Source organism: Zingiber officinale, chromosome 8B (genome assembly GCF_018446385.1).
Source record: "Zingiber officinale cultivar Zhangliang chromosome 8B, Zo_v1.1, whole genome shotgun sequence".
Taxonomy (NCBI): Eukaryota; Viridiplantae; Streptophyta; class Magnoliopsida; order Zingiberales; family Zingiberaceae; genus Zingiber; species Zingiber officinale.
In genome coordinates, this window is record NC_056001.1 from 110,963,439 (window position 1) to 110,975,303 (window position 11,865).

An 11,865-nucleotide genomic window follows, 5' to 3' on the forward strand; every position below is an offset into this window, starting at 1 on the left:
TCATATCCGCTTTGGGATGCTTATGAGCAACAACCCTCTGGGAGAGCTAACAAATCTGAAGCAGACAAGCTCAGTAGAAGACTACTAGCAGCAGTTCCAGTCCCACCTCGCTCGGACCTCGGACCTCCGACCACAGTAACAAGGTTGACTTATTTACTGCAGGGCTAGTCGAAGATCTCCGTATCGACATCGAATTGCAGAAGCCTGAAAACCTAGGCATTGCAATGAATATGGCCAGGGCATTAGAACGGAAGTAGTACTTCCATCAAGGCGGGTGGTTGCTGCGCACGAATTAGGACAGGACCACAACCAAGCTCAACACTAGCAGTGGAGGCCCTCCTTTAGCGAAGACCAAAACAACAGAGGACATCAGCAAGGATACTCCACCTGCTTCATTCTTCAAACATTTGACCCATGTCGAGATGGCAAAACGGAGAGCCAAGGGTCTCTGTTTTAACTGTGATCAGTCCTATTCCACGGGTCACAAGTGTAAACGTTTGTTTTGGATTAAAGTGTCTCATGATGACAGGGAAGGTGAGGAAGAGGTGGAAGTGGAAGTGGATTCGGAAATTTCCCTCCATGCTATTAGTGGCGTTATACCCCGCTTTCCATCTTGAGGACAAGCTCAGCATCGAGGAGGGGAGTGATGATGTAGACGTCGTTATTGGATGCCACTATAATCGAAAGCAAATTATCAACTTGGAATAAATCTGCTAATACCTAATTAGCTACTGAAATAAATCTGTTACTACCTAAATTGTCAGTTTGGAATAAATCTGCTACTACCTAATTTGCTGCTGGAATAAATTTGCTACTGCCCAAATTCTACTACTGTCAAAATTTACTACTGCTATAAGTAGAAATAAATAAAGGGTCTTTCTATTTTTTATTCCTTGTTTCCTTTAGCAATTTGTCTTTTACTTTTTTCCTTGAATAGTTCATGTAATTGACTTCTTATATTAGGAGTATTGTTATCAATGAAGAGAGGAAGAAAAATTAAGTAATTTAGATTCTGTCTAGAACGAGTTTTTCCCCTGAGCAATTTGGACTCTGTCTAAGACGAATCCCCCCCCCCCCCCCCCCCCTTTCCCCTTTACATATTGCATGACCAAGTACGGATCCGGATCTCGACCTGTGACTCGATCCTACACTCGGGATCATAACAGATTTATGAAGTTCATTGAATTTTTATGTATTTCCGAATTTAAAATTCAATTTTGTCAATGCTAGGCTACTAGAAGTGAACTAGGCAACTTAATCTAACACACAACAAAGTATCAACCTTCACAAAATCCTGGTTTTAGGCGCTTACTCATAATCTAGTCAACTAAATAAACAAACAAAAAGTTAAAACTAATCAACTAGATCTCCACTCAGCGACTAGAGTTTGCACAAATTAATCAAGAGTAAAACTTAGGCAACTAATGCTTCATTAGTTAATTAAAACTTAGGTTGACTAGGTGAGTAAAAGTTTCACTACGCAACTAATTCACCGTTAACTATAAATTCAAACATACAATTAGTCAATTTATTGTCCGCCAATTTAACTCCTATTTTGGTCTTCTATATTTCTCTTCTACTCCAAATTATTTCTCTAATATTCCAAAAGATATGACACTATTGTTTCTTGAATTTTAACAAAGTTTGAAATCTCGAGTTGTACCAATGTTTCAATTTTTTATTGGAACGATACTATTTCGGGCATTTTATGTATGATGCTGGTGATAAATTGGAGGTGGAAGGAGGAAAAAGATGAAGAAGAAAAAGAAAAAGATATGAAAATTATAGTTAAGCTCAATCTTTACTTTCCATTTAGAATGCTACAATTTGGATATCATCTTGTGTGGAGACAAACTACAAAAAAAAAAAAAAAACATATCAATTTTAACATGCCAAGGGATCTCAAGGGTTAACATGGAATTATAACTTGTTGACACGATTGACACACGACACATGAAATATTCACAGCAAAAGGTGAAACTGTCACCTCCACGGCCCTCCAAGGGAGGTAAATCGTAAGAGCTTTTGCCCAACAACAGCAGTGCATGCAAGAAGGAGTTAAGGCAACCAACGGGACATTCCGCACCACTAGGAATCAACTCTAGGCCTATTAGCAGTAACACCTTGCATGAACCAACTACGTCAACTAGTGAGGGCAACGACACGTGAAATATTGTCTCAATGCCAAGTACTATCGAGTTTCGTTAATTTATCGGAATATACACTTCGACTGTTTCATTCGACACAGTACGAGATTTCAAACCATGATTTTAACCATAAGGGGGCATGGTATCTCTTTTATCTCCTAAAACTCTAAAAAATCATAAATTGATATTTTGTTTCTTTCTAACTTGAGTATTTTTTTTAAAATTTTATTACAACTTATATAACATGCGGCTAATTCATCTCATACAAATGCCATTGAAATCTCACCAAAATCATATTTTTGTTACATATACTAGATTCCTAAAATAAGGTGAAAATTTTTCTATTAAAAGGGAGTTAAGCCATATTTCTCAAAGTTATATTTCTCTAACTAGGTCTACCATCAAATCTAGATATAGGATATCCACATTCATCTCATTGTAGCCAAGTTATATGTCATATAGATTATTTTTTCATTAGATGTTATGCTAACTATGCCCTCAAATCATTGAATAGCATATTGTGATAGTTTGTTTCTTAGCAAGAGGAGTGAAGATCCTTTATCGTCATCGAGAACCCAAGGAGAACAATGAAGCCACTATCTACATGCTAAGGAAGGATATCACTATCTTACCTTCAATTCTAAATAAATTCCTTGGAACCCTAAATTCTGAGAAAAAAATTGAGTATCCTAAGTTCAACATGAGCAACTCCCTTGCTCCAATGGTTACACTAAATAAGATGTTCAAATAATTCTATAAAAACACCCTTGTGTACATATAGTAGATCTATGACATAAACATAGATTGCTGTCGTACGAGTGCATGCTTGTATATTGAAAACCACTTCAAGCAAGTTTTTATGCTGTAGTGTTATATCATCAAGCAAGCTTTTTATGTTGTACTAATATATCATCACAACAGTTCTTTATATCCACAAAAACACCTAGCAGAGTGATACAAAGGAAAGCTTGGAATGGTAAACATAAACCTCAAGGGCATATTGTGTCTATAAACTCCATAATCTGGAAAGATAGCGTGCCCCAACCAATTGGAGAAGAGAGGGGCAGAGGATGAACAAGGAGAAGCACTAGCAGAAGAAAAAGAGGAACCGCATGGACCGCCAAGAAGCTTAGATGAGAAAATAACATATTAACCACTTAATTTCAAGAATTTGACAAGCACATAGATAGGCAATTTTACACAAATAAGCCAACCAAGCAAAATTGAGAGTAAAATATCAAGAAATCTTTAAATATTTTTGTATGTGGAACAAGGAAGGTCCTTTCTTATAAGAAGACTCGTTTTATTTTAGTAGCATTTGAATATTTAGCACATGCTGAGATTATCACATAACTCAGGAAACATTTAGCTTTCATAATTGTACATTAGATATTTATGCACATAGTCTACTTGACTTGATTCTGTATTTTCGGCATTTATGAACTTAATGAATTTAATGTGATTGTTTATCTATTTAAAATGTTTTGGGAACTTAATGCTACTCATGCGATATGTGTGAAATATCTTATTTATTTTGTCTATAGTTCTATAAAATTTTCTATTTTCTGCATACAACAACAACTAAGTCTACTAGATGGGATCAACTATATGGATCCTCCTATATCATTGAGTTATATTCCCTTTTATATCATTATCTATATTTAAATAAATATTATCATATTTTATCATTGCTAACCAAGTCTTCTTTAGTCTTCCTCCTCCCTATTTAATGTGCATATTTGTCATAGTTTTACATCGCCTAACTAGAGCATTTATTTGTCGTCTAAGTGTTCGTGTCATCTTAAATGCGTCGCTAGAAATTTGTCTTCAATAGGCATAACCCGACTTTCTCTCTAATATTCTCATTTATTATCCTCTCCATCCTCATATATCTGCACGTCTATCTTAACATCCTCATATCTGCAACTCTCTTCTGCTTGTATACTTGAGTTATTACCCAACATTCAGCTCCCTATAACATAACAATCTAACCGTCATTTTGTAGAACTTCCCTTCCTTAAAGGTACTTTACGATTAAAAAAACACTTATCGATGTTCTCCTCCATTTTAACCATCATGTTTGTGTTGGATCGAAAGCGCTAGAAGGGGGGGTGAATAGCGCTCGTGGCTATTTCGTTCGATTTAAAACAGAGTCGAAAATACGTAGCGGAATTAAGTAAAGAAAACAGAGCAACACACAAAGACACGAGGAGTTACTTGGTTCGGAGCCTGTGGCGACTCCTACTCCAAGACCCGCGATCGTTGATCGCTTCCGGTGGGCAATAACTATAAACTCGAAACAATAGTACAGAATATGAGTTACAATGAGTGCAATAATGAAAATGATACCGAACGACATAATCTAAAATTGTGGAGCTCCGGGTCGTCGAAAACTTGAAACAACACTTCGGGATCGTCTGGTTAGCAGCTTTTAGCGTAAGGATTGCTCGATAGTTGTTGTTTTGAGTTGTTGCCTCGACCCCTCTTTTATACTGTGCTGGAGGCGCCTCTAAAGTTGTCCGAGGCGCCTCCAGGCCGCCGAGTCGCACGCGTGGATCAGCTCTGATCTGGTCGCGCCTTATCCCACTGAAGGCGCCTCAAGGCTGATCCAAGGCGCCTCCAACGCCTGGTCCAAGGCGCCTTCAGCCTGGTCCGAGGCGCCTCACCTCTGCTGCGCTGGCTTTTTCTGGCTCGCACCCGAGGAGCCTCCAAGCCCCATGGAGGCGCCTCGGACACTGTTCATCCGAGGTCAAATGTGTTTCTTTGTTCCTGCAAAATGTGTTAGTCCCAAACACAAACCATGCAAAACAAAGTTAGCACAATAATATGATGAATGATATAATCGACAGTCATCGGACTGTCCGGGTCTGACTTCGGATTTTCAACCGAAAACCCTAGGTCGACCCGACGCCTACTGTTTCCTCTACGGGGAACGCGTCCTCACCTACTCCACTCAGGAGATTTACCTGTTGCCAGTGCGATCCTCCAGATCGACTCGACTTTTGCTCAGCGTTCGAAGCTTCCGGACTTTCTGCTGGACTTCCGCTTCTCGTCCCGTCCAGTCTTCCACCTGGTTCGCGACACCAGGACTTTCCACCTAGGGTTACCACCCCCTAGGACTTTTGCCTGAAGCTCTCGACCCGCCAAGACTTTCCGCATAGGGTTACCACCCCCTATGACCTAGGGTTACCACTCCCTAGGGTTTTCCACCTGCCTAACCACAGCTAGGACTTTTGCCTAAGTACCACTTAGGACTTTCCTGCAAGCTCCATGAACTTGTTAGATCACAAGATGACTTAACTTTGACCCCTTTGTCATTATCAAAACTTGAGTTCGATCGTCTGATGCTTCCCGCACCAACAGTTTGTATTCCATACAAGTCTCTCCATCCTTTTACAAAAACAATCCTAAATATTTAAATCTCTCAATTACAGCTAACTCGTCATCTCCTATCTTAACAATTATTTTATTACGTTTAATATTGCTAACTTAAATTTCATATTTTGTTTTTCCTCTACTAAGTCTATCTTATCTTTCACTTCAAATATTTCTCGTCAAGATTCAAACTTAGTATTTACTCCTTCATGTGTTTCATCTACTAAAATAATATCACCTGCAAACAACATATACTATAGTAATGTGTCTTGGGTGTGTACAGTGAATTAATCCATGATTAATGTAAGAAAATAAGGGCTTAGAGTTTATCCTAAATGTAACCCTATCGTTCGGTTAATCTGTTTAGAGTCTTCACTCTTATCATTACATCCTCGTACATATTTTTAATTATTTCAATATATGCTCCGCTAAGTGGGAGAGATAAAGGTTTAAATTTATCAAGTTTTCATTATTTTAATAACATGATCTATGCTGACTTGTGATTTTATTATTTTGATATTAGAACCTATGTTTATTTGATTATTTTAATATCGTATGCCTATTTGTTTGATTTTCATCAATTATACTTGATACATGTGTTTAGCATATGTTTAGCATTTATACTTGATACATGTTATGTGATATTTGTATGATCATGATCATGTTCAAACTGAAACTCTACCCATTTTTCATCTAAGGTAGATGATAGACTTTATAGATAACAGATCCATAAATCGAAAGTGTTGCATTTCTAGCGGATGCTTATATTAGGAGAGGTTAAAGGGGAGCCTTGGCGCAACGGTAAAGTTGTTACCATGTGACCAAAAGGTTACGGGTTCGAATCCTGGAAACAGCTTCTTGCAAAAAGCAGGGAAAAGTTGCGTACAATGGATCCTTCCCCAGAACCCCGCATGGCGGGAGCTTTGTGCACCGAGCTGACCTTTTTTTTTTTTTTTTTTTTTTTTGCTTGTATTGGGGGAGGTTGTCTAATTGGGGTTGGGGATCTAGCTTTTTAGTTTTTAGATTAAAAATTGGAAGACTTGATCTCATGTATTTTAACTACTTGTTTTAATTCATAAAATATTATTTTCAACTACAAATTAAGCATATTATTAAATAATAAAAAGGAAAAGATTGTTGAATAATTTTGGTTCCTCTATTAGATCAATCAGCCGACCCCGCCTGGTGGGATAAGGCTTGGTTGTTATATTAGATCAATCATGTGATTTTAATATTTAATAACAATTTTAATTTGATTCTGATTGTCGATTTACAGTTCTAATATCCATTATAGGTCATGATAACTAAAATTGAATAAATTAAATTAAAGACAAATAAGCAAGTGAAGCTTTCATCTTGTATCTATATTAGGGATGACAATGGGACGGGTTTAAACCCAACCCCGTATTAAACCCGCCCCATTTGGGGCGGGTTTAAACCCGGTCAAACGAGTTACAAGGCGGGTATAAACCCGTTGACCGGATTTAGAAACGGGCTACGGATTTCAATGAATCTGCCCCGAACCCCGTGTATATATATATATATATATATATATATATATATACACACACACAATAATAATAACTTATTATTGAATTGTATTTTTTTTTTAAACTTAGCGGGTTGGTGGGTCCAACCCGCTATAGACCTGTCAAGTTTTGAGCGAGGTCGAGGCGGGTTGAAAAACTAAGCAGGTTAGGTCCGAATTCGGATCCTTTTTTTTCTAGCAGGGCGGGTTCTGGGATTAGCCAAACCCGGCCCGAACCCGCCCCATTGTCATCCCTAATCTATATCAAGCATGAAGACAACATTGAAAGTATGTGAAGTATATTTTTTTGGTCATTAGTAGATCTAGATCTTATATAAATAGCATAAGGATATAGGTAATTCCAATTTACTTGAAGAGCTTGTTTTCATATAGTTCAAAATTTTAGCAAGGTACTTGGGTCAAATTCCTTTTTTATTCCTATATTACGTATCGAGATTATCTATGTTCAATTTAGAGAGTTCTAGATAAGTGTTAAGTACAAACAAATATTCTAGGTGTTGAGACATCATAAATTGGTTTAAGAATCTTGAAAATGTTTCACTCCCCTAGTTAATTTTGGCCTCCAATTATAAGATGGTTATCAAATTGGCAGTGCCATTGGTTGTGATTTCTCATTTGACATATATTGTTTATTTAAGCTATCTGTTCTAATCATGCACACCAAATGAAGTTGTCTCCTACTGGACTAAAATCATGAGGGATGATCATGAGAGTCATCAGGTTGGAGGTAGAAGTGTCATGTCCCATAATCAACTAGGTTTGACTCACAGCTTGCAAGTTTATTAGAGTGGTTCGAGCTTATACTTTTTCCCACCTCAATAGCATTTATATTGGCAATTGCTGAATAATCCTTCTCTCTCTTATTTGTTGGCTTCTTATTTGTTGATTTATTGTATATTTTCCGGTTCCCTAGTATGATACGGTTCATTGCAGTGATCACACCATTAAAGGGATTCACCTCATGTTTAAAGTTAACAGCATAAATTGGGAGTGTATTGAGGGGCTGAACATGATCCTTTTTGGTGTCTCTTCAAATCCAGCACAGACTTCAACGAGAGAGAAGAGAATTGGTGCCTAGAAAACAATTATGGACTTTATCAAGATCAGCATTAATTCTTTAAAGGAAGTCAAAGATGCTGGTGCAATGATGTTCTATGCAGTCGACTTCGACTAGATTGTTTTGATGCAATTGATAAAGGATTTAAATTGCGCATTGTATATGTGGCAAAAGGCGAAATCGCTCGCCTCCAGCGCCCCCGCCTCACCCGACCCAAGGCCATCACGAGGGAGGTAAATCACAGCATCCTGAGCTAGCATGTGGCAGGTGGGGTGAGTTGCACAGGGACCGGGGATTTACGCCCCGACTACCCTGAGTTTCGACCCCGCGACCTCATGTGGCAAGCATCCCACCACATACCAACTCGGATGACCTGTGGGGTCAAATTGCGCATTGTATATGCACCAAGAGGTCATGGTTGATCAAGAACTTGGCAGGTTGCACATAGAACTTGAAAAACTCGTAAATTGAGATAGTGGAGTTAGAAGATTATTGGATGAAGAGGTTGAGGTTAACCAGGAGCTTGGTATGTTGCTAATGGAGTAGGAAAGACCATAACTCGACAGAATCGAGTGGTGATCTCATGGTCAAGTTGGTTGTTGATTCAATGGTTTGAAGGCCCAGAACAAAGTGAACTTGAAAGTAAGGAGAAGGATGACATAAAACAACCATGCAAGACTTAGAGAATCTAAGGGACCGAAGATCACATATGGATAAGAAGCATCGACTACATTGAATCTTTGAAGATATGTAAAATGTGAGAAATTATAAGGGAATGCACTTTTTTATGTGTTTTTAGGTAATCTACTTAGTGGCTTGTACAGCCAAAGAATAGTGGGTCATAGTCAACATTTCTACCTGATCTCGAATTAAATTGGGATCTTCGAACAGATAAAGTCAACTGGAGATTATTTTCAATTAACTAAAGTTGAGTCTACTCAGGAGTTGATTGTAACTAGACAACTAAATCTGTTGAGACTACCAGCTATTCGATTGCTTCAAAATAGTTTGCTCTCTATTAGGCTTGAGTCAATTGGAGAGATATTTAGCCAATTGAAAACCTATCTATTGGAGGTAAACTAGTCATTAAAGTCAATTGAAAATGGTTTAAATTGACTGGTAGACTAGCCATTGGTGGATATTTTTTGTTGTCTTAGCCTTTTTTTTATATATATAAAGAGAGCTCAAGGATCACAAAATCATTACAACTCTAGAGGTTTATGAAATGAAATGAAAGATGCCATCGCAAAGCTACTACACTCTAGACATGCAAACTGACAGGCAACATCGAGCAGCTACTAGTACTCTAGGAATCAATGGAACCAACCTTGTACCTTGTCCCAAAGCTCCCTCACAACTGGGCACTGGAAACATAAGTGGGAATTGGACTCCTTGTTGTCTTAGCCATTTGAGTTAATTAAACTTGGTTTGAGTCGACTATACATTGATATTGTTGAATAAAGTGGTGTTTAAGTCAACTAGCATTTAGCCGTTAGTTGATAAGGTTTCTATACATGCATCTAATTAATTAGAGATGATTTAAGTTAATTGAAGTCTAGCAAAAATAGTCATTTGAGTTGCCTTATTTGAAATTATAAGGTTGGGTTACGTAACTAAACTTTTATCTTACTAAGTGGGGTCAACTATATAAATCCTCTTACGCTATTAGATTACATATATAAATATGAATAGAGGAGGCCTTAACATGACACAAAAATTACAATAAACTTCTCCTTGTCCCTAAAACACTTCCAACACCTCCAGAAGCTAGAAATCAACTAGGTTTCATCTCTTGCAAAGTTTTGGTTTTTAATTTAGGCCACCAATAGCCTACTTTGGACCATGAAAGAGATCCATTTCTATAATACTCGGTACAAATTGCCTTGTTGTGTTGTGTGGATTCAAAGTGAACCTTGAAACACAAAGATGTGTTTTATGATTGGAATACTTTTCTTGGATAACCTTCCAAATCTTTTAAGAAGTTTTAAAAAAGAGGAAGGCTCAACAAATCTCTGACTTCGTTGAATTAATCAGCCATGCCATGACAACGAAGTTCTTTGCTTCTTATGCTCAGGAAGTTGGTGCGTTAACAAACGGAGGTTAGCAACTTCTAGAAAGATAGCCATACTTCCTTTGCCTCAAATTACGAGAAGGACCAGGCTAACCATTCCTCATAATTTTTAGGTTCAGTCTATGTTGGAAATCTACAAAGAATGATTAACAAAGGATAAAGACAGTGGAGGGTTATGTAGGAGATTTGCAGATGGTGCGCTTGAAGAAGCTCCAGAATTTGTTATCGTTTGGGCTACTGTTTCAGCGGTAGGTACAAGCAAAAGGGTCAGATGTTTTTCTGATAAAATGAAAGGAAAATATAGTTGAAACGACTTGGCTATCAATTCTACTATTCTAAGGGTATAAATACAAGTGTTTTGGTCCTCAATTAAGCAATAGAAAGAATCCTTAAACTAGAGGTAAATCCCATAATTATTGGAGAATATAATAGCTATGATGGTAAAAAAAAAAATAACATCTAAATAGAAAAAAAAAAAAAATTACCACCCCACTAATCCAGGATTTCTGCTACAAACTCTGAGACAATGTATGTAGTACACATGCATGCAATGTATATACACAAACACATATATATATGTCACCGTCCTTGTTAGTTCTGTATTATTGGCTTATTGTTGTTGTCAATGGTTTGGGTTTGCTTTTTGTTTATGGTTTTGTACGCCCACCCTTATTGTTGGTGTCAGTCATTGAGCTAGGGCCCTAGTTTACGCTTCGGGTTAAGCCTTCAGTTCAGTAGGGTTTAACCCCATCAAGAAGAAAAAGATAGAACACCTAACTAGGTATTCGAATCCTTCACCGCCAGAGCCTAAAGATATTCCAAACATCGAAAAAGAATATATCTTATGGTTGCCAAAAGGAAATGTATTCCTCCTAAAATTAACCAGAGAAGCACCCAAATCAAACATGGATTTACTTACAAATACGCAGACAAAAAAAAATGGAAAAAGAAGCAAAAAAAAATGAAATTGACGGAGATAAGACGCACTAACTTGTGCAGCCATGGATGAAGGCGAGTGCTGTAAGGAATCGATGAAAGAGGAGGTTGAAATCCTTGAGTTCCAGTGGCAGCTCCTCCTCCGGGTCCATGGCGCAAAGACTTAAATCCCGATCCAGGAAACAAGATTCCAAAAAGACAGAGTGGTCGTCGGCGACAAAGAGAGTAGAAGTAGGTGGCGAGCCGATTAAAATGAGGGGGTGAATAATTAATGCCATTTTGAGCGAAACCAAGTAACTGACCTCGACATCACCAAGCGTCCGACGGTCTTCCGTCGAAGAAGCCGCAGAGTTGAATCATTGATGATGCGGCGCCGGAGCGGCCCACGGCCAACCATTTGTTTAAGGGAAAAATCTTCATGTCCCGTCTTTTCACCAACAGTGGCGAATAACTTTTACCCAATATTATTCAGCTGTTTCACCGAACTAGATAAGTTTTAAAAATACTTTTACCATAATTTTCAAATTATTAAATTATATATTCATTTTCTATTTTATTCTCGTCCTCAAATTAATTCTTTTTTACTTTGATGTTCAAATCAATTCGATAAATTTTTTTCATCAAATTAATTTAAAAATAAGAATAAAACAAGAAAGTGAGTATACAATTTGATAATTTTAAAATTATAATACATAATTTTAATATTTTAAAAACTTATTTACTGAATAAA

The 11,865-nt window shown here is 37.5% G+C and overlaps 1 protein-coding gene across 1 annotated transcript in view; it reads right to left on the minus strand.

Moving 5' to 3' along the window:
• The window catches only part of LOC122017117, a 31,958-nt gene extending 20,387 nt beyond the window's left edge, over positions 1-11,571 (minus strand). The window contains exons 1-2 of the mRNA XM_042574622.1: positions 11,438-11,571; positions 11,191-11,297 (exon numbers count right to left, since the gene is read on the minus strand). Coding sequence (XP_042430556.1) covers positions 11,191-11,202 — 12 coding nt within the window. The 5' untranslated portion in view covers positions 11,203-11,297; positions 11,438-11,571. The remainder of the gene's footprint in view (positions 1-11,190; positions 11,298-11,437) is intronic.
• Positions 11,572-11,865: the final 294 nt, after the last annotated feature.